Source organism: Triturus cristatus, chromosome 4_2 (assembly GCF_964204655.1).
Source record: "Triturus cristatus chromosome 4_2, aTriCri1.1, whole genome shotgun sequence".
NCBI lineage: Eukaryota > Metazoa > Chordata > Amphibia > Caudata > Salamandridae > Triturus > Triturus cristatus.
The window spans coordinates 251,025,886-251,050,608 of NC_140586.1; the positions used below are offsets into that span (position 1 = coordinate 251,025,886).

General features: G+C 46.1%; 1 protein-coding gene across 1 annotated transcript in view; it reads right to left on the bottom strand.

Moving 5' to 3' along the window:
* Positions 1 to 24,723, bottom strand: part of LOC146833577 (cytochrome P450 2D15-like) — a 370,438-nt gene that overhangs the window by 294,117 nt on the left and 51,598 nt on the right. Inside the window, exon 2 of the mRNA XM_085601434.1 lies at positions 20,124 to 20,295. Coding sequence (XP_085457560.1) covers positions 20,124 to 20,295 — 172 coding nt within the window. The remainder of the gene's footprint in view (positions 1 to 20,123; positions 20,296 to 24,723) is intronic.

The window sequence follows — 24,723 nt, forward strand, 5'->3', positions numbered from 1 at the left end:
AACGATTTTAGCAGCTTACACAGCAACCCTACACACTTTCCTACTCCCTGTTGACGAGAGGCAACTACCTCGAAACACGTGTCCAGGGATGGCTAACGCTACTCATACTTGCATGCATTACAGGGGCATAGGCGTACTCGCCGACGCTGACCTCAGGGACCATTTTTCATTGGGGTAACACGCTTGGTAGGTGGAGCAGTGTGCGACCAATTAGACTTGAAAATAGCATTACAGTAAAGGGGCTGATAGCCTCGGAAGTGTACAAATGACAACATGGCCATGAAGAGGAAGGACGAACAATGGGAAAACCAATGAGAACGCTGAATTTATGATGTAAACCAATCAAGAAGATGGGCGGAGAGTGGGCGGAGCTTAAATGAAGCTTCCCCGGTATCGTGTATACAGCATGCCTTGCAGAGCGATGGCAGCGCGTTGCGCTGCAACGCTATATGCGAGACCTAAAAAGGTGGTGCATAAGTCTAATGCTTGTGTCATTTAAGGTTTGGTTTGTAAAGAAAGACTAAATAACGTTTTCCTACCTATAATCAAGTTTTAACCTTTGTTTTTTTATTTTATATTATATACACATATACACACACACATAGCACAGTGACGGGCACCACTTTATAGTAATATGCAACTAATAACCTTAGTGCTATTTGATGAATCTTGATGAAACTTTCCAAAAACAAAGTTCTTCTCCCTCAGCTCCTTCTTGAAAAGTTTCAGGATGATCTGTCAAGCGGGGGCTAAGAAAAACAGGTCATCCCAAATACTATTTTCACCATGCAATTTCCATAGGAATTTTTGAACAGCGATAGAGAGAAAAACGACTGAACAGAATTACACTAAATTTGGCAGAAAGCTAGATCTTTACTCAGAAAGCGTCTTTCTTTGAGGCTATGTAAATCTGTTCAGCTGATTTAGAGAAATTAGAGCTTAAAAAATTGTGATATCTAGTGATGTGGGACTACCGTGGGAAAAAACACATCAAAATGAAGCATTCTGATTCGCTGGCCTCGTGGGACTGTTCTTGTGACAGACAGCTACGATTGGCTGGCTGCAATATGAGGAGAAATCTTGTGGCCCTCATTACAGGACTTGGGGCTCAGTCCAAGAGTCCTGAAAAATGTATAAAAAACACATAGAAGTGCGCACTCTAGAGATACCCTGACCCATAGCCATCATGAGGGGCCCCCAACTGGCCAAAATTAAGATAGAAAGAATTTGCGCCATCACAGTACCATGTAACTACTGTGGGAGCTAGAGTTTTCCCTGTGTGGTCCCGCGGAGCTCCCATAGAAGCCAGGACTGACCCTGTGGTCCTTCGGGGGCAAAAAAAAAGAAAGAAGGTGCAAGAGGGGTCCATGGGCAGTTTGCTGCGCACAGGGGTTAGCTATACGCAGGTGGTTGGCTACCCATGTGAGGCTCGGCACTGGTCTAGGCCCTATGGCCAACCCTTTGCCAAGCGTGCCCTTTGGCCATGCACAGCAGAGAGTGGCCACAGATGTATTGTAAGAAGATGTTACTTAACATAAAAAAACATAGAAATTCACTGAAAAAAAACCAAGGGTTAAAGTAGAGTTATACTTAAGTAAGGCAGAAAGATATTAACTGAAGTTAAGAAAACATTAGAAATTCAATGAAAAAAGCCAAAGGTTAAAGTGGCGTTAGACATAGGTCTTCTAATAAAAATATATAGACCTAAGTATAACTTGCACCACTGAGATGTACTGCTTATAAACTCACGTATTACATCACTGTTGACGAATAATCTATCGGAGTACCAGTTATACTAATGTCAGTTAAGTATAAATCCTTCATGAAAAGCTTCACACTGATCCATTGAGGGTTGCAAGAAAAATGAGAGGTACCAATAGTGTGGTTTGCCATGTTAATTCCCATAGGAAACATTGCTCTCCGAATTACACCAAATTGTGCAAAAAGTTGGCTAGAAATTTACCCAGGAAGCAAGCTTATTGTGATTTGGTGTAAATCTGTTCAGGCTTTTTTTTGTTGTTTTTTTTAGAAATTAGCATTTTAAGAGGAGCCTGGGTAATACATGAACAGTTAACCCTCTGAAAAAGTTAGAGATATCTGAACAGTTGGTGAAGAGGTATGCTCTGATTTGCCCATTCCAAGTTGTTAGGGGTCCTGATTGGCTGGCCACAATATGGAGAATATGTTGCGGCAGTCATTACAGTAGGGTCTAGATTCCTAAAATTACAAAGAAACAAATGAGCTCCTGTGAGCCAAAGAGCTCATTTTAGTTTCATTTCCCAGGGGACCGCCACCACCCCAAGAAGAAGAGTGACCACTGCCAAACACCTTTTATTTTAATCTCAAAAACTCTGTTATGAATACTCTCAACTCTGCCAGCCAATAATGATCTGTCAAGAGACACCTATCAAACTGCCCTCTAGGCCTTTGTCTAATGGGAGTTTCCAGATCTACCAGAATTGATATAACCGAATGGTAGGAAAAGGCATTTGCCCAAGTGTCAGAGCCCTTAAATGTAACTGCCTGTGAAATAAAATAAAACATCCAATTATGTTGCTGTCTTAAAATGGTGTGAAAAGGAAGTGTATTGGGCTGCACCTGGGTGACTAAATGGAAATCATTTGTTAAGGTAGAAAAAATGTTTGTAGTTGTAGGCTTAAGCTGTTTTTTGGCCCGATTTGACGTGTCTAATGTCAGATCCTGAATATAATTAAATCACCCTCTATGATCATTGGTCTTTCTGCCCCCACTGTGAGAATGTACAACTTTAGCAATGGATCTATCTCATCACTGGGTCATAATATTTAACCAAATTCAGGGGAGTGCCCAGGACTAAAACTTTTAGCCAAAGCCACCTTCCCTCGACATCCCTGATGACATCTCTGACTTCCCATTTGATCTCCCTTGCCAAATAAATGGCATACCCCCCCCGCCCCTGCATTGTGAGCCCCCCCCCCCCCACCCACCCCCAAGGGAAAATATGGATAGAAGTACTTCTTCGGGATGTAAAGCTTTGGATTATTACTTCTGAGAGGAGTCTCTCGTAGAAAAAAAACTTCTGGAGTTAATGAAGAGAGTCATCTCACCAAGCCCCCATATTTACGCATTTTTAAACACCATAGCCATTGCAAGATAGCACCTTGACCTTATACACTATATGATAATCTGCTATGGATTTCACTGCTCTCCCTCCTCAATTTTCCTGCTATGGAAAATTGCATTATCGCCTTCCTTAAACCTACTATTTTGTTTTGAATGTGCCCCCCCACCCAGACAAACCAGGGTCCCCCTGACCCCCAAAACCCAATGCAAAGGTAACTGCCCACATTACCCCTCGACCTTGCACCAGCGCCTGTGGTGCTATATTACCGCTACTGCCTACACTTGTGGCCCCTCGAAACGGCCACTCCGACTCGTACCCTTAAATCCATTTGGTATCTTCATCTTAAAAAAAAAAAGGGGTGGGGGAAGCTAAGGAGAGAAAAATGGTGAGAGAAAAGAAAAGGTAGATGCAACAGAAATTTTTAAACCAACATTTTAGACAAACATTTGTGAGCCTCTTCTGCATTCATAAAGAGATGAAATGGACCTTTTACAAGCACCTTCAACTTCAACTGTTGTATCACAAATGCCTGGGCACCCTGAGTTCTAAACATGCCTGCTAGCCTTACAAACTCTTTTTGGCGATGTGCTGTAGAAGCTGACATGTTAGAGAAGATGTGAAACTGGATATTTTCTGAGGTGTAGATGCCTTTCCTCTAAATTGCTTTGGACAAAATCTGTTCTTTAATACAATAATCAACTAAATTCACCACAATGGTGCGTGGATACTTAGAATTGGGTGAGCATTGAGCTGGTACACAACGGGCTCTAATGATGGACAAATCCCATGAAAAATCATGCAGCACATGGGTTTTGATTAAAGAGTCCACCAGCTGAAGCACATTCCGGCTTTCACTCCCCTCTAGAATGTCCACCAGGCGTAGATTTGAGCGTCTTGCATAGTTCTCTAGTTCTTCAACCTTATTCTCCAAATATTCCTTTTTCTTTTCCAAGTTAAGCATCCCCTTGCTGTACTGGTCTTCCAGTTCTGATATCCTGGATTCGGCCTCTTTTAGTCTAACGGTAAATTCCAACATATTTTCCTCTATTTTAGTGCATCTCTCGTGAAGAGCTGCAACCTCTTATGCCTGTGAAAGCTTAATCTCTCTGAGTTCGAGCAATATAGAATCAAGTATAACTTTCACCGGGGGCGTGGCCAGCAGCATGGCGGTGTAGACGTGCTACACGAGAGCTCTGCTGGCCCCGCTCGAGATCCTGGTGATATCCTGTGTCTCTTAGCCGTCAGAACGGCTATCCAGAAGGCTGAATCCCGATGGAGTGCAGCGGATCCGCTGCCAAGACCTCTGCCTACATCCTGCTTGAGAAATCAGATTTTCAAAGCCCGGGACCGGAGCGCGGCCGCTTCCAAGATGGCGGCGCTGGCGCACTGAACTAAACCCGGCCCGAGACCACGCTGAGCGGACGTAGTGACCGCTGGAGGAAGACCCACGAGCCTGCTGCGGGACCTCCGCCAGGAGTGGGACCCTCCCCGCGGTGAGCGGCGCAACGAGACGACCTCCCAGGATGTCGCTGTAGAAGTGCGGCTGGCAAGTGGTTAACGCTCCGAGCCGCGGGGGTGGTGCCTGCGCCAACACTGCTGAGCGCATCGGACTGCTTCCTACTGTCCTAGCTGCTGAGGGCGCGATTGGCACACCAACGCTCCCCGGGGGTGGATTGCCCCGTATGGGTGAAGGCCTCACACTCCTCCTCTGACCCACGCAACAGCTGAACAGCGCATTTCGCGCTCAAGAGATGTCTCCGGGGTTAGCGGTGAGGCTCTCCCGCCCTCCCCCCTCGCCCTGAAAAGATATATTGGCTGCACCCTCCCGGCGGTGGTGAGTTCGCGAATGGGACACCTCTGAGCATAGCGCTGTGAGTATTCTCCGCCCTACTTGTTTGTACTGCCATCATAGCGCTGCAGCGCTGAGTCGCCCTCCCCCACTCACCTTTAACAAACCATCCTGTCCTCGAGGGCCGATCCTGGGGCACTACACTAACTCCTTGCAGGCTGCGTGGGTGCACTGACAACGTGTGAATCAGCTGCCTGGCCGCGGGGGTTGGCACGCTTTCCCCGTGGATTGGTCACCCTGCTTAGACACCTGAAGACCTTGGACTCTGGCTGCTTTGCGGCGCCCTGGAACCGGGGATGGCACCGTCTGTGAGGGGCGCCGCTATCCTAGACCCTGCGTGTAAACTGAGGGAGATTTGAGGGACACAGCTATTAATATAAGCCCTGCTTCATGTGACAGACCGCGGTTCGTTCGTCCCCCTGCGACTTCTCTGTCAGCCCCTCACCTCCGTGCCTCCCCCCTTCTTCTAGACTGGTTGAAGACGTTTGCAGACGTTTGGACCCCCCGACTGAGGAGCCCTCACTGGGATCACAAGATGGCGCTGTAAGAGAGGGTGCATGGCTGGTTTGATCCCATTGAGGTATTGCTGAATACCGACATTGCCCGGAGAGACTCAACGGCAGCTTGTTTGCAGTCTCGGCAGCAGCTGCCTCGGATTAGGTTGGCGCAGGACCCGCGCCACAGCAGTTCTTGCAGGCGACAGCTGGATTGTCCCTCTCCTGTGTCTGCCCACCATGGCAAACGATAAAGACAAGGATAAAGAACCCCGTCCGTCCCGTCAGGGCAAACTAGATCGTTTCGCCAAGGCGCTACCAGCTGCGCAGGGTGCGGAGGGGGACCCGCCCCCCCCTCGGATACGGCATCCATCCTGCAGGCTATCCGTGAGTCCAAGGAGAGCTTGGAAGGGAGGATAGCAGAGGTCCGCTCCGAAGTGATGCTGCTGCGTCAAGATCTCCGCAAAGTCTCGGACAGGGTGACGGAGGCGGAACATCGCATCTCGGAGCTGGAAGATACTTCCCAGGTCACACGAAAAGATGTTGCGTGGCTTCTCTCACCTGTGGTGGAGGTGGCCTGGAGAGTAGATGATGCAGAAAACAGGGCCAGGAGGAACAATCTTCGATCCGTTGGATTTCCCGAAAAAGTCGAAGGGAGTAATCCAGAACAGTTTCTTCTGACATTCCTGAAAGATCTGCTGCCGCAGGCACCGTTCTCAACTTGTTTCATAACAGAACGGGCGCACAGGATGCCCAGCTTTGCTCCGCAGCCGGGGGCTCCTCCACGACCCCTAATAGCGCACTTTCTGAACTTTCACGACAGGGACTTAATACTCAGAGAAATCTGGAAGAAAGGGGAGATCCGCTATGAGAATACTAAGGTGATGGTCTTTCCGGATTATTCTTGCGATGTGCAGAAACAGAGACGGACCTTTAAAATCAAACTGCGTGCTATGGGGATCCAATATATGTTGTTGTTTCCAGCCAAACTGAAGGTCATTTTCCAGAACACTACGCTGTTTTTCCAAACTTCGGAGGAGGCGTGGTCCTGGGTGGAGGAGCGGCCGCAACCACAAAGGCCACCACTGACAGGCACCACTAACTCCCCACTCAAACGAGGGGTACAGTCCCAAGAAAGGCTCAAAGACAAGCGTCAGAGGTGACGTTTATGGCCCAAGTCGTCAGCGGGTGGTACACCGGGCAGAACCCTGAGATCCGGAGACATGGACACACTTTTATTGGACTCTGGAGACGAGGCGCGTTGCTCGAGATCAGCTGATCCTCTGCAAAGACTGGATGATACGGGCCACACCAACTTGTCTGAGAGGGATGACTCCAAGATCCTGATGACCGACCCAGACAACCTCCTTTGGAGGGCGAAGAGAATTGAGAGGCGGGGCTCGCTGGCCGCTGCCGGACAGTAAGAATTTCCTGACCTCCAGCGGTTATCCACTGGTTTACATTTGAGCTGGGAAAGTAGTTGGCGTGTTTGTGTGGGTTTTGATATTGTTTAGTTAATTGGGAGGGAGGGGCGGGGGGATAACAGAACTCTTAACGGACGATTCGCTCCAAAGTTGTCATGTTGACGAGTGGGTGGGTGGGGAGATCGTCAGAAGAGTGTAGGGTGGGGGGGCTGTTTTGTTGTTTTGAGTATTATTTGGAGATTATTTGATGGGAACGAAGTTCGTTTGATTCAAGCTTGTGATCACATTGATGCGCAGAACAGGGGAGGGCGGTACATTCCTGTCGAAAGCAGACACCAGGACAGATTTCGCAGTTGTAGTACTATGCAGACGGTGAATATACAGTAATGACATGGAATGTCAATGGTTTGGGTAATAAGGTGAAAAGGGGATTGGTAACCAAATATCTTAAGAGACATGGACCTGATATAATATTTCTGCAAGAGACGCACCTTTTGGGAATGACATGCTCCTTTCTGGGACGGGGGTGCTACACCACTCTGCCACACGCGGGATTTACCAAGGGCTCTCGTGGGGTGGCGATCCTTATTAGGAAGTCCCCTCCCTTTCATGTCACACGAACATGGGTGGACCCCGAGGGAACATATGTCGCGGTCAGGGGTGTTTGGAAACACAGGACTTATTTTCTAGCTAGTGTCTATGCACCACCTCGCCTCCAACAACGCACGTTCGACAAATTGACTAACCTCCTCTTGCACTCTGGCCCCGCCATACACATCCTTGGAGGAGACTTCAACGATGTATTGAATCCCCTACTGGACTGCTCCTTAGCTTGAGGGGACACCCCAGATATCACACCTCTGGCCTGTTTTTTAGAGTCACGGGGCCTGTCTGACCTGTGGCGGCGCCACTATCCGCTCGGCGGGCATATTCTTACTTTTCTGGCACTCATAAGGTGTTCTCCCGCTTGGACTATCTTTTCGCTCCAGCAGGGGAGATGCAGTGGGTGGCCGACATAGACTACCTGGCTAGGGGAATATCGGACCATTCTCCCCTGCTCATGAAAATGGGTGGTGGAGGAGGTCGACGGCTTCCGCAATGGAGGCTTTAATGTGTGGGAGCTGCGTGATGAAACAGTTGCTGAAGAGCTCCGTGTTGACTCCCAGCTATATTTCACTGAAAAGGAAGGTTCAGTCCCATCTGCAATTACTTTGTGGGAGGCCTACAAGACGGTACTGCGTGACAGGGCGCAAAATGTACTGGCCCACAAGAAGAAACGTGCAACTCAGGAGCTTGAAGAGTTAGAACATACCCTCCTGGACTTGGAAGGGACAAGCCAGGCCACAATGACGGAACAGGATCTGCGCCGACTTGAAATAACTAGGCACGAATACTTCGCGCTTGCGACTGATGAGGTAAAAACATACCAACTAGCAACCCAACATCGCCTTTACGAAACGGGAGATCGGGTGGGGAAACTGTTGGCATGGCAGGGGGGGAAAGAAATTGAGTCACAATGGGTACTGTCTATAAAGGAGGAAGAGATTGTTCATACCACTCCGGAGGATATCGCGGGAGCTTTTGAGCGCTTTTACAAGGCTCTTTATGGAGCCCGTACTCAAGCGGGAGACTCTCAGATACGCCAATACCTTCAAGGTATTGACATGCCCACCCTTACACCCGATGAACGAGATAGACTAGAGGGCAACCTGACACTGGTGGAGGTTACTGAGGCCATAGGTCACCAGAAAGCAGGTAAGACTCCGGGCCCTAATGGCCTGCCGAGTGAATTTTTTAAACTGAACACTGCATTGCTGGCGCCCCATCTCCTAAAGATGTTCGTTGAATCAAAGGAACAGGGGTGTCTCCCTCAAGACCTTCGTCTAGCCACAGTGGTGGTCATTTATAAAGATGGGAAACCCCCAGATGATTGTGGGTCCTATCGCCCCATATCCCTCCTTAATATTGAAACAAAAATCCTGGCCACGATTCTTGCACAGCGCCTGTTAAGCGTGATTCTTCCGTTGGTGCACGAAGACCAATCTGGCTTTATGCCTAAGCGTGCTACCCGTCTTAATTTACACCGCCTAGCTAACTGGATGGACACAGTACAGGGTCGCGACACTCCCCATTTGCTTCTCTCGCTTGATGCGGAGAAAGCGTTTGACACGATTCACTGGCCCTTCATGTGGCGCACTCTGGAAGCAATGGGCTTCGGCCCGGTTTTTCTAGAGTGGCTGGCGTTGTTATATAACACACCCGAGGTGCAAGTACGGGTCAATGGCACTCTCTCCGCCAGCTGGCCGATACAACGCGGCACCAGACAAGGTTGCCCCTTGTCTCCCCTACTGTTTGCCCTCATATTGGAACCCCTTGCATGCGTGGTTCGCTCCCGACCTGACCTGGGTGGCTTCCTAAACACTCCCGGGTCACTGGAGGAAGAACGCATATCGTTATATGCAGATGAAATTCTGCTCTATGTCACGTGGCCCGCTGACATGCTCCCCCGTCTTCTACACATCTTTGAAGAATATGGCAGCTACGCTGGTTACAAGATTAACTGGATTAAGTCCACCCTCTATCCAGTAAGTGGTGATCCCACATCTTACACTTATCCCAGCTGCTTGCGGCTGGCCGAGGAGGGCTTTCTTTATCTGGGCCTTTATATTACCACTGACCCCGTGCTTCACGTGGATCGCAATATACGACGGGTGCTGCTGAATTTTCAGACAGATGGGAAGCGGTGGAGGAAACTTCCTCTCACTATCATGGGAAGAGCTACCATGTACAAAATGGTGACGCTCCCTCAGCTTCTTTATGTTCTTCAGAACACTTATCACAAATTACCTGATACAATTTTCGCTTCTATTGCTATTGAGTTGCGCCTCCTCCTCTGGGATGGTGCTCATCCACGGATAGCATTGCGGACCCTGTAACGTAATCCTTACAACGGGGGGTTGGCCGTACCAGATGTCAGAGCCTATGATAGGGCGGCCCACTTTATCATTATTAATAAGTGGATTCACGCACCAGGGGACCATCCGGCATATAGGCTGGAAAGGCTTCAGTTCCATTAACGCTCCCACCTGCACTATCTATACGGGGGTGCCGGCACGACACAACTCCTTCCCGCTACCCAATTTATTTATTTATTTATTTATTTATAACACATTTATAGAGCGCCTGGTTACACCACAAACGGTGTGTCCCCGCGCTATGACACAGGAGAAAGAAAATAGCAGTGAGGAGATGATAATCAGAACTCTAATAGTTCTTTTTTCCATAGAGCCATGTTTTGAGTTGTTTGCGGAAACGTATTTCAGACGTCTCTGTTCTTAAGGTTATTGGAAGAGTGTTCCAGGTCTTTGCTGCTAGATATCTGAAGGACCGTGCTCCCTGCCTGGCTCTGTGTATCCTGGGTATTTTAGCCAATGCCTTGTCCGATGAACGTAAAGTTCTGTCAGGTTTGTATTCCTCAAGGAGTGAGTGCAGATACTTAGGGCCGGATTTCATGAGGATGCGGTGCCCATAGCATAACGCCTTGAAAATGACCCTCTTACCTACTGGCAACCAGTGGAGTTTCTTCAGTGCCTTCTCTGCGTTAGCTCTTCTGGGTAAGCCAAGTACCAAACGAGCAGCAGCGTTCTGTGCCCTCTGTAATTTGGCAAGTCCTCCCTTGGTAGTTCCAAGATATAGAACATTGCCATAGTCCAACTGTGAAGTTATTGTTGCATGGACAATGGTTTTCCTAGCATTGGAGGGCATGAGGTTCAGAATTTTCCTCAGAACCTTGATCGCTCCATAACATTTACCCACAACCCTATGTATTTGGTTGATGAAATTCAGCTCTGCGTCAAAAAAGATACCTAGATTTTTGACTTCCATTTTAGGGTTGGGTAATGGGCCTAAAGAAGCTGGCCACCAGGCAGATGACCAAATGGTAGGTGATTTCCCCACAATCATTACCTCCGTTTTATTCCCATTTAATTTAAGACAGTGGTTTGACATCCATTTCGCAACCTCTGATAGGCAGTTAGAGAAACGGGTGGCTGCTAGTTCATCTGTTTGAGACAGTAGGACAATTAGTTGTGTGTCGTCCGCATATGAGACGATAGACACATTATGTTGTTCGACCTGTTCGGCCAGCGGGCTTACATATAGGTTGAAGAGGGTCGGGCTTAATATGGAGCCTTGCGGTACTCCCTGCTCTATTACCCAACAGGTAATAGAGGCCTGGAAAACTGCAGGGGAATTGATGAGATGGGAGGGGAAACCTCCACGGGAGACCCCATTATGGGAGGGAGCTAGTCTGCGCAAGATCAGGAAGCTGAGGGGCTTCAAACGATGGGACCTCATTGGCATTTCCAAGACAGGAGACCTCCTGGAGAGAGGCTCCCTGGCCTCCTTCTCGTTCCTTCAATCCAAATATCAACTGCATAGTTCCCAAGCTTACGCGTACCTTAGGCTTCGCCATGGCTGGCGGGCGGAAGGGTTGGACGACGGGACGCTGCCGGAATACGCCCCCCTTGAGGGCAGACTCCTTCAGGAGGAGATGCCGACTCAGGCGATATCGCTGACATACAAAACGCAGCTCAATAACATGCCAGATGGTCTCGGCCCACTTTGCGCAAAGTGGGAACTCACCACAAGACCCCTTGAGGATATAGACTGGGAAGCGGCCCTCATGCACCCACGTGAGGTGGCGATCAAATTAAGACTGCGTCTTATCCAATACAAGATCCTTCATAGGGTCTACTATGATAGGGAACGATTGCACAAGATGGGGAGGGTGGAGGACCCTTCATGCCTCAGATGCCGCACGAAACATGGCACATACATTCACACTCTTTGGGAGTGTGGTCACGTTCAACCCTACTGGCGCACAATAGTGGGGGAATTAAATAAAATACTTGGGGCAACCATTGAGATGGATGTGAAATTCCTACTATTGGGAATTCCCACTGATGTCGATCTGCTACGGTATGGACTCTTACTTGCTAATCTTGGGTTGGTAGTGCCTAAACGGGACATAGCCAAGTACTGGGGTGCACAGCGCCTTCCTACATTTACAGAATGGAAATCCAATATGGATTTATACATGGCTGCAGAGAAAGTGGTTTATAAAGTGAGGGGCTGCGCAAGTAAATTCCGAAAAATTTGGTCCCCATGGTTGAAGTATTACAAGCTCGATTTGGATGTAGAAGTAGATAGGGACATGGCCTCTCTGTTCTCCAGAGCTACCAAACTTACCCAGAGCATTCACATCTCTATCTCGGAATTAACGAACCTCCTCCACCTTGCCGAACGCGCCCTCGCTAACATCACATCCCTGCCTATTTGCACACCCCGGCACTTAACTGAGCACCCGAAACAGCCTCTTCCTCTAGTCTTGAGACAGCTTCGTCCCCGTAAACATTGAACCATGTCACCTCTCAGAGGAAGAATGCCTCGCTCTGGCCCTCTCCTACACCGCTTCTCCAACTCTAAGTCCACTAGACCTCACTGAAATTGAAATCCTGGCCATCCTCCAAGATTACAACCCCACCACAGCTACCCCTCTTCCCTTTGACGGGAATTCTGAACATCCCATCCGCTTGGTCACTTTCAATCCCAACAGGCCAGCCACACTCTGCCCAGACTCCCGAAATTCTACCCAAATCCTCCCTGTCAGGTCTTTTAATCAACTGCCGATCGGCAGCTAAGCATGCCGCAGATATTGCTGATCTCATCCTTTGCAAAAACTTCAATTTAGCAATCCTAACAGAATCATGGCTCAATGATTCCTCATCCCCATACCTGGACCTCCTAGTCCCCCCTAACTACAACATCGCAAGGCTGGACAGACAATCTAACAAGAAAGGAGGAGGCATCGCCTGCATCTACCGCTCTAACCTCCTCATCACCGAACTTCTGGCGGACTCCACCGAATCCTGCGAATACCAGGTACGAACGACTCTTTCACCGACCACCTCATGAAAATCATCACAGCTAAGATTCCCACCAACTCCAAAGATATTTTCTTAGGCGATTTTAACCTACACTGGAGCGATCCCAAGGATCCACATGTCAACGCCATCAAAGACCTCCTAGCAGATCAAGCCTTGACCCAAGCCTGCTCACTACCAACCCACTCAAAAGGGGCCACCCTTGACTGGATCATCTCCAAAGAATAAACTGTCAAGCTTATCCCTATTGACCCATGCGATTGGTTTGACCATCACACCATCACCTTCCATCTACCTGGCACCCACAAGACAAAAGCACAGCAACCAACGATTCCTAAACGCTGGATCAGAGACACCAAGAACTTGGACCAAAGTGAACCTGTGGCCCGATGTAAATCCAACCTCCCCCCCCTTCGCATCTCACAACAGTCTTGACCTCAATGATCACTACTCTGCGACCATCTCAAACATCCTGGATGATGTAGCCCCACTAAAACTGAAAAGAACCCAAATCAAAGTCAGAAACCCCTGGTTCACCCGTTCCCTTAACAACCAGAGGAGAGCCCTCCGGCAAGCTGAAAGAGCCTGGAAGAAACACCCGTCTACTGCACATCTACAACTCCTCTGCCAGGCCAGAAACACCTACAACAGGAACATTCTCAACTCAAAAAAAGACTTCTTCAGAACCGAACTTGAGAAAGCCAAGAACAGACCCCACAAGCTCTTCGAATTGGTCAAACACCAATCTAATAAACTGGCCAAATCTTCTAAAGAAACCCCCAGATCTCTTATATCCTCTGAAGAATTCTCCTCTTTCTTTACTGACAAAATCTTGGCCCTTGGAAGCGAACTCAGCGTCATCACACACCCCCAATCCACTCCTGACCCGCCTCCTCCCACAACGATGCACCCACAGGCTCCTCTCAAAAATCACGCTCACTGGTCTGTCTTCAAAGACTATGATGAAGACTCCATCTCCAAGATCCTTTCTACCTTAAAACCGAACAACCATTTCAATGACCCGCTCCCTGCCAACTGCCTTGCGGTCGTCGCCTAATCCATTATTCCCAGCTGGACTACAATAATCAATGCCTTCCTCCAGCAGGGAACGATCACAGTCTCTCTAAAAGCCGGCCAAGTCCTCCCCATCCTGAAAAAGCCATCGCTCGATCCAGCCTCCCCAGACAACTTCAGACCCATCTCCAACATCCCCCTCTTAGCCAAAGTGCTGGAGAAATGTGTGCAACAGCAGCTAAGTCACCACATCAACAACTTCCACCTCCTCGATGACTTTCAATCCGGATTTAGACCAGGGCACAGCAACGAAACCACCATGCTCCACATCGTGGATGATGCCCTCCAAGCCCTCGACCAAGGCAAAACTTGTCTCCTAATCCTCCTGGACCTATCCTCAGCCTTCGACACAGTCAACCATGAAAAATTACTCGAACACCTCAAACTCAGAATGGGATTAGATGGCACTGTTCTAGATTGGTTTAGGTCCTTCCTCCATAACCGGTCACAGAGATTCCTGATTAATGGCAACCTTTCATCACCATCCCCGGTGACAGTTGGAGTCCCTCAAGGATCAACCCTGTCCCCCACCCTTTTCAACCTCTACCTAGAACTGCTTACCGAAGTATTGCGCGCAGCTAATATCTACTATCATATGTAAGCCGATGACACCCAGATCTACATCAAAACCTCTTCTCTCGAAGAGATTCTCTCCCTGAACGAAGCCCTGAAACTCACCGTCCAATGGCTTGCATCCAATCAATTCAAACTCAACGCAAAGAAAACAGAATTTCTCCTGATCTCCCCTCCCAATGCCAACTTAGAGATTCAATCATGGATTAAGGCTATTACAGCCTTAAATTGCCCACCGACCATTGTGAATTCGGCTAAATCCCTGGGAATTACCCTTGACACCAACCTTAACATGAGGGACCACATAAACTCTATGGCTAAAACAGCCAGATTCCATCTGAGCTACCTTAGGAAATTGAAACCCTTCCTTGATGCTCCCGACCTAAAAATGGCAGTCCAAGCGCTCGTCATCTCTAGACTGGAATATGGCTGCTCAACCCTCTCGGGCTTACCCAAGATCTCCCTGGCACCTCTTAAACCTGTCTCAACGCGGCCGCCACACTATTGACTGGCACAAGGAAATACGATCATATTTCCCCAGACCTGAAAGCTCTCAACTGGCGTCCCCTGGAGGCAAGAATACAGCTCAAACTAGCATGCATCACGCACAAAGCTTTACACTCTAACTCCCCTGCATATCTGACACAGAAACTCGTGATCTCCGGAGGAACCAGAAACTCCAGATACGCCAGAGATTTCCTGCTCCAACCTGCACGCTTTCGGAAAAAAGAAACTTACAATCGGGCCTTCTCAGGGGCTGCTCCAAGAATATGGAACTCTCTCCCACCCGACATCAGAAGAATCCCCTCACTGACTCGCATCAAAAAGGATGCCAAAACCTTCCTTATGGGCACATTTCTTGTCTAACACTACCTCAACTACTTCTATAGCACAACCTATGGCGGCCCACTACCTCCCTTCTAACTACCAGGTCTCCCGAAACATCAGAAACTTGGGACCTGGTCAGAATTATTGAAAACATACTCTGTAAATATGGTTTCTCGCTCTGTGTAATTGGTTACGTAAACTGTAAATACATGCTACGCTTTACCCTACATATTCCTGTACTATACTGCTACTCGAGCTGTAACTGGTCGACTCTAAATCTGTCTGTATATTGCTTTGCTCTCCTGTAAAGCGCTCTGATACCCTAACGGGTCAAGTTCGTGCTCTATAAAACACTCAAATAAATAAATAATAAAATAAAAGAAGTGGGAGCGCTTACATTATTTCATGCAGGGTCTGGTTCTGGCTTATAAGAAACGCTTTCCCGCCCTCTGTTTGCGAATAGACTTCTAGTAGAATGGTCCTATGTACTATTCGGATTGTCACTGTTGATGTGTATGAACGCTTTCTCTTGAGTAACCCTTCTGCGAGATTCATGGATCATTGCTGTACCTCCATACCTAATGTTGATCATACATTTTGCATTGATGACTTCGTTTCCCATCTGTCAATATTGTTATTGAATTGTATAAAAAATAAAAAAAAAGTAAAAAAATTAAAAAAGTATAACTTTCACCGGATTGAGCAACTGTCTTTCCGTGGGCAATCCCCCTCTTGTTCAGCTCTAGATAGAATAAAATTGGGTGAAACACTGCTAGACTCTGTAGCTGACCCGGAATCTACTCCGGGTCCAGCAGTGGAATCACTTGCTGAAAGAGGTAGGAATCTCGTTCACTGCCATAAGCTTTTGCTGTGCTCCTGACTCTAGTAGGTGTACTACTTCTGCCATTACGGGCACAGACTGTGCCATCACAGTGCCCAAACAGATTTTTGCTTGCTTTACTCACAAAGGATATTCTGTGGGTCTTGCTTCCCTTATAGCACTTACTGCAGTCTACGTCGTAGGTCCTACTTACTCTCCCTTATTACTATAGATCAAAGTCACCACTGTTGAGGATTGCTCAGGAATCTTAGGATCTTTTTCTGCAGACACAGTAAGTCTTTCAGATTCAGTCTCCCTCTCACTCTTACTCTGGTTGCTTGCCCTGCTATCATTAAGCTGTGATGTTAATTGAGAATACATTCTGGATTGCTAGCTCCGGTTTGCATGAGCTGCCACTGACTTGACCTGTATGGCATGCTTTTGAACTCTGAGAAGGAGGGGTCGAAGTGCTGGAGGCAGTGGAGGCAGGAGACCCCTTAAAATGTTGCATTCTTTGTGATTTTTTTCCCCACTCTTTGCTTTATTGCCTTTCCTTAACTTTGGCTTCAGTAGCACTGCGATTAGCTAGGGGTTACTGCCGCATGTTCTCTTCTCTCTCCTTTCCCAGTCCTCTCCAAGCTGCTGAGATTCAGTATTAATATTAATCCTCGAGGCCAGCTTCTAATAATCTGCACACCCCCACGGTGTAGAGTAATGACTCACCCAGATTCCTAGCGGCCAGTTGCACTCACCTCTGGACATGGGGCTGAGTTGTCCTGAAGCCGCCACTCAGCTGCTTGTGGAAGATTTCCGCAGCACTCGCGGCCCGAATGACTTAAATAATTGCTCTACTTTGCTCTGCTGCTTCATTCTCCAATGCCGACCGCACCGAGCGATTTCCGTCGTTGTGAGTTCACATACATCACTCCTGCAGGGAACTGTGCCTCTTCAAAAATGCAGAAACTTCAACTCTCACATGCAATGCAGCGTACGGCGCTGACTGCCTCAATTGCAGAGCTGACCTCAGAAACGGAAGCCTTCTGAGAAGGGGGCGGGGGAGATCCACAAACGTGCTTAGTGGCAGAACATGCGGGCTTTGCCTACCGCCAACGCAAAAAGAATCTTACAATGAGCCAACATTGAACTAAATCAACAGGTTTTAGATAACATCAATCTTTTAAAACTCAGGGTGAAAGAGATGTGTAATCACTACTCAAGGCCTCTACTGCAAAAATACCTTTGGCTGCATTATACGCTATCGAAGCACAGTCAATAAGTTACATTAATAAATATATTTACTTATGCCTACTATCCCTCCTGGGGTATATGAAGGTCACGAAACAAGACTCTTCAGCCACCTCTCTCTTGAGCTATTCTTTCAATCTGACTTTAGGTGTAACATATCTCCTTGCAGTCAGCCTTGAGGCAACGACGTCAGGTGTTTCTTGGCCTTCCTCTTTTCCTTTTCCCTTGAGGGCTCCCGGTCAGGGCTTGCCTGGAGGTGTTTGATGCAGACTTGCGCAGGGAGTTCGTAAGTCTGCTGCCATAGGTCGTTGTTGCTGATGGCATCTGGCCAGCGGATTTGGAGATTTTCCTCAGGCAGGTGCTGACGAAGGTCTGGACTTTTTTGGTAGTGGACACTGTTGTCCTCCAGGTTTCTGCTCTATACACAAGGACCTGATTTTATATTGGTGTTAAAATGTCCGAACGTGGTTAGCAGAGTTAGTTTCTTGGAGCTACAGATCTTCTTTAGATGAATGAAGGTAGTCCTTGCTTTTTCGATTCTTCCCATGACATCAGCGCCTGTGCCACACTGCTCGTCTATGACACTGCCCAGTTAGCTGAAGGCCTCATCCTCTTCTAGTGAATCTAATATACCTTTGCGGAATTCCAACTTTGGAAACGCTAACTTGGCCTTATTTCCAGTTCTATCCAAATGATTTGCATCAAGTTATGTTTAACAGGAATAATATGTTGTGCTTATTGCCAGGTTAGCCATTATGCTTTTTGGTTATTTACTAAACTTATTAAAAAAGTAATTTGATGAGAATTTGCTCAGAATATGAATACTAACTATATGTTTTCTAAAACCCTTACAGGATGTTTAAAGTGACTGTGACTTAAAAGCAGAGAAGTGTTGCCCACTAAAAAACTTAACACTGAGTTTTGGGTCAAAGAAATGAACATGTATAAAAAGCTTACAGGTAGATTTACAACACTGTCTTCGGACTAAAAGACTGCATTTAAATTGTTTATCTTTAAAATGTGGATCAAATGCAATTTTACCTGGATGCCAACATTTACTAATTTGACAGAAGGTTGTTATTAAGTTTAAATACGGTTTACTTGCAATAGGACATAATGAGTGGATCAAAAGAGATGCTACCAGTTCTCACCTCTGGGGGCAATTTTGTGACTCTAATATTCAGGATATGATTCACGTGCTGTTTTTTGCCCCCGATTTCGGTATTTTCAAGAGACATTTATTAGACACATATTTTTTTATGTTAACTAGAAACATATAAAGATGCACTACACTTATTGTTAAACTCACCCTGGGTGAACAGGTTATTGATTAACTACATTTTTGGAGCTTTTCTTAAACTGTAATAATGTTTTAAAGAGTACTGTAATTGTATGGCATTTAAAAGGATTGTTTTTTATGGTTGTAGTGTTTATGTGGAAATACTACTGAAATAAATAAGTTAATAATGCAAGATATGTTGTATTAAACAATACAGCAATAAACTGGATTATTCCTGACTCTGTAGCACCTGTAGGTTATTACGTTTTTGGGACGATTTTGACACAGTCATGGATAAATATCTAAGAAAAATGCCACGTTTCATTTTGGCTGAAAAAGAATGAAGTGCCATCAGATATTTGAAAAAATTGTAACCATACACATCATCCTATGTAACTTTACAATGTGAATTCTCTTTAACTTCCTGTGTAATTTCCCTATGTATCTAGGCATTGTTTACGTGCATATGGGTACCCCTGATGTGAATGTTGCTTACCCTATGCCCGGTTCGACCAGCGACAAGCCAGAAACAGGAGAAGGGATCTTACCCTACCTCTGTCAGTCTTGTGGAAGCCATGTGTAGCGAGCTCAAGTAACTACAAGAGGTAACTCAAAAATGTGACTGCAGAGAAAGTACTTTGCTTAAATGGGCATAGATTACTCGAATGAGTTTATATTACCACAAAGGGTGGAACGGAGAGCATGAGGGTGATGGCCACGGCCTGTTGATGGAAGCAGACCCTTGTCCTTCAATCCATGTGAGTGACAGAAAACATGAATACCAAAGTAAGCAAGTAAAGCAAGATTGGCTCTTGGGTATTCATTGAGGTGGGACATTTGCATGGTTCATTGCCTCAAACTTGATACACCCAACATTTGTCTTGGTAGAGGTGCACTAAAAATGGGAGATCAACTCTGTCTTAGTTTCTATATTTTCAAGTATGTATATGTTTGCAGTTTCACTGTACATTTTTCCATTATTTTAATTCTATTATTGACTTCTAGTCTGAATTCTCTTATAATTCCCAATCCATTTTCGAAAAAAAGCCTTCTCCAGGGAAAAGTTTACTTAGTGTGCTTTGTCGAGTAAACATTGTTATACAAATATAAGCAAAATTTAATCAGATAGTGGTTAACGCTTGAGCATTGTGTTGTGCGAAACAAACAGTTCCTTCTAGATGAGTAATTTTAAATACTCTTTTTCAATACATTACGGCATAGCTTCTAAAATTCATTGAATTGCCTTGTCATGCACTCCAATAACATGCAAGCGCTCTTTGAGTATCTTGGACATGAGGATTGAGGGGCCATCCACAGTCGTGAGCTTTCTCTTTTGATACATTTATTCATTAAGAATCACTACCTTTGCAATGCTGCTTTTTTAGAAAGTGCTCTGAGCTTGAGGGCAATGTAGCATTACTGAACTCCTGTACCCCTGATCTGTAATATACTTACAAAGCACATGGTCCTCTCCTTCATTCATACTCACCCTGGCAATCTTTCTTGAATCCCATATTCTCCAGAAGTGGCATGGGTAGGCGATCCGCAGTGTCCTCAGATTTGGCGACAAGAGCCTCCTTGACAGCATCATACCCGTTCACAACCACCAGGTTAATCCAACCCAGCTGGAAGCTGAAGACATTCCCAAACTTCTTATTTAGCTGGAAGGAACATTGAAAATAGTTAATGAGATCTTGGCAAACATTTATTAGGGTCACTAGAGGCACACACGGAATAAAGACTCAACGATGGGGTGCCTTTCAAAAGTGCAACAGACTCTTACTCACATGACTATATTAACCCCAAAGGTATAGCAATGTTTTACTATTCATCACCCAATAGGGCTGCACCCGCTTCCATTATGAGAATGCCAGACGAGTGCCAAGCTTAACTAAATACACAAACCACAGCACATACTCATCACTCTAACATGAAAAAGCTTCCATGTATAAATAGTAAAGTATTCCATAAATATAAATTATAGAAAATTGAGAAATGTGAACGAACTTGCATTCCGAATAGTTGAGCAAATTAGGAAAATGTATTGTTGTTAATAAAGTTCTCACAAAATGCTCTACAAATGATAAAAGTTTTCAATATCCACAAATCCCCTAGGGCACAGTATGGTTCAGCTACCAGACAGTCATTGCTTCGGAAACTCACTGGAGAAGTGGAGACCCCCTTCCACCCCCTGCCCACTCTCTACTTCAGCTGATTGGGTCACTGCATGTCCTTTTCCTTTTATATAAGGCAGCTATTTAAAGTTTATGGGAAGACCCAAGCCTCACATCATGCTTAAAGTATACCAAGTGCCACTGATTAAGCATGTTTAACTGATTGGCCATAAAAAGCTATGTGTACCATGAAATGGGATGAGCATCAAACTCAGTCACATTTACCCTCGTTGGCATTCTGATCCATATAACTAATCCCAGGATTGGACACTTAAGGCTGAGGTTTGTAAAAAAATCAACAGTTGACCATTCGTCCTAGCCCTAACGCTCACGATCACCTCACACATTTTAAGCCACCAGACAATTTTGAATGGGCCAGCAATCGCTTTATGATCCTTCTTTTTCTACTCTCATAAATTTTCACTGCTCATACGGAATAAAAGTGGAAACACAACAATTGTTGTCCACTATTACTTCATCATAAGGGGAAGCACTCACTTGCACTGTATTATCAGGTCACGCCCAGAGTAAAGGAGCGGAATGGTGGATGACAGTCTTCTGTCTGACCCACCTTCTCCTGCCTCTCTTCCAGACCCAATAGAATCAGACAAATCCCAACCTCCACCACTTTGCCGGGAAGTCTAAATAACTCCCTCTAATGAATTGTCTACCTCTTAAATAGAAATGGGGTTGTAACAACTCTTTTTAGGAGGTCATCATCAGGGCTAAAGGAAAACTCATTCATTCAGAGCTAAAGGGTATAGGTCCATATGTCAAGAAACCGTCTGTCTCAAAGCCGTCTCGATCTCCACATTAAACCGGGGAAAGTGTCTGAAAACAATGACTATAAAATATTTAAGTTTTGTCCTCCAGGTATCGGGAACAGCGGGGTGGAGCGTCACTTACTTATTTGCCCTCTATAGTGCGTAGGAAGTGAACCCGAACCTGCTTTTGACAAAGGCACTCCGTAGCTAAATCCTGTTGAGCTATGGAGTGCCTTTGACGAAAGCAGGTTCTCGAGTGTCAATAAGATTGAAAAATATTTGAGATAAATACTCAAGCACATGAGATTGATGTGTATGTTGTGCTTTCTTTCAAACTAAGGGCCAGATGTACAAAGGTTTTTTGCGGGCGCAAATGGCTTTTAGACCCATTTCCGCCCACAAAAAACCTCTGGCCCATATACTAATCCTATCTTGCAAGTTGCAAATCATTCGCAAAATAGGATTTGTGACTCGCTATTAGGAAGGGGCGTTCCAAGGGCGTCCCTTCCGAATAGCAACTCCTTAAGCTATGTAAGAATGTTTTGGGACCGCAATTGCAGACGCAAAACACTCGCAGTTTACCACCGTATTCTCAGAAAGGTGGGAAAGCACTTGTGAACGGGAAGGGGTCCCTAGGCGACCCCTTCCCATTTGTAAATGCATGCGCAAATATCTTTTAAGGGCAGGCAGTGGTCCCAGGGACCATTGCCTGCTCTTAAACAAGCATTTGCAATGCAATCGGTCTCGCCTTTGGGACCTTATAAGTATTTAGGGATGCACCACATTATTGCACATTACTGCAACAAGGCTGGTTTTGTTCGTGCTTGCCAACTGTTAATAAGGACTATTAATGACAGCTTTACCAGCCGTGACAAAGCTACGTGTTGGCCTGGAGATGACATATTAATAATCTATAACATCAGGTCTGTTCATGTGATATCAATTTCGGGGGTTTTCATAATTAATTTGCTAGCCTGCATAAACAAACCTCTTTTGGGGCACAAATGTTGCAACTATGAGTATTTGAGCAACAAACCATTAGATGGACTGTCATCGTAATGGAAATTGCATTTTAACCCTAATGGTTGTTTTCACTTCCGGAATAATTATTTTTGCTGCATGGCTGTGAAGACACCACATGTCCGGCTTCTCATTAACTCTTTATACCCTATGTAAATAGTATTGCTGTTAACCAAGCAAACCACTAACATTCAAGTTACCTGGCCAAGTCTGATGGGATTCCAGTAGTATGCCAGAATCTTTTTTTTTTTAATTAATGAAAAAGGCATGATAGATACATAGAAAATTTGCGGTCAGGTCGACACATAGTGGACATTTGCAACATTAGCCCTTAGATACACTTGGCAGTAATCAGACAACCCATTTGTTTAAACAGCAACAAGATCCTCTGTGAGAGTGTCTCTAGTCCGTGGGGGCGCACAGATTTCCCCTCAATAGGTGTTTCACAGGCCCCAGACATGCGTCCACTTGTTCGGGCATCCCCTGGCCTCGTAGATGTATTTCTCTGTTACCATGCACCAGTCCATGTCATTGGACCAGTCCACGATTGTCGGCGGATTTTGAGCCCTCCAAAGCCATACAATGTTCCGTTTTGCAATCATGAACCCAAGTGTCACCCTAATTCGCTCCCTAGAGTTCAGGTTGGTCGGGTCCCAGATGTTTAACAACGCCAACTTGATGTTGTAGTGAATCCCCTACCCCAGTGCCTCTTCCATGCGGTCCACCACCCGTTCCCAGTACCCCTAGATAACTGCACATTCCCAGATAACATGTATGAAAGTGCCATCTTGCCCACAATTTCTCGCACAGCAACCATCCTGGATATATCCCATGCAAACCAACAGCGGCCCCGACAGATAGGATCTATGAAGCAGCTTAAGTTGAACCAGTTGGAGCCAGGAGGAGATGGCCACCTCACGAGGGGAGGCCACCGCCGCCCACCACTCCTCGTCGTCAGTATGTCAGAATCTTAAATGTCCGGGCCTCAAGCGTCCAGTTTTAGGTCTGTAGATCACAACATATATCAAAAGAGGCCACACCTCACAAAAACACACACTTAAAGCAGGGTGAACAAACAAACCAATCAACATATACAAACTCTAAGCAAAATATGCAGCTCTACACACACATACAGGCAAACACTTTCAGCAAAGCAGACACACACAGGCAGACAAATAGACACACTGCAAAAAATAGGGAGGAAAACAAATACAAACAGAAAACCAGTGAAACACAAATAACAAATGTAGAAACATCAACAAACGGAAGAACACATACACACAACAGTTTCTCATTCTCTCTCACTTAACCACACTCAGATACACAGGTTAGCGCACATAAGTAGACCCACGGCAACTTTGTGTTTCACACACACATCGACAGATGGCCACAAACAGGAAGAAATAAAAACAGTTGCAAAAGTACAGATCAGCACAGAAAATGATTCAAACACTGCCACGTGTAGATGCGTAGCAACAAACAAGGATACGCGCATACACTAACTGAAACACAATAACACATCAAACATGCAATTCGCACACCGACAAAAACCAACAAATAGACAGCAGAACATACACACCAACGCTACAGGCAGCGAATAAATGTTGACAAATGCAGTTACTGCCACAACCAACTACCAACACACATACCAAGTGAAACATGGACACCACCATACTTCCAGGAAAATTAAAATGTGTAAATAAATTAGAAACACCCAAACTCACACAGCAACGTGCAAGCATAATCCACACAGACAGCCACATACACATCAACACAATATACATAAACTTAGACAATTCTGCATCCAGAATCGCAAATACCCATACGTACAAACATTTACTGAGGGCCACATGGAGGGAAACAAAAACAACTTCGGCCCTCCCTTCCATATAAACACAAACACCAACACATACATTATCCCGAGTGCAACGGAGGAACCTTACAAAATGAGAGCTAGAATCAGACAAAGAGAAAGGGAGAGCCAGACTAAACATGGGCTAGAACAGAGACTGGAGCAAGGGAGAGGGAGTGAAAGGACGACCAACAGAGTAAAACATGGTCCATGAAGATTAAGAGGGAGAAGAAAAGGGGGAAACTGTGCAGTGAGAGCAAAATGAGAGAGCAACAGAAT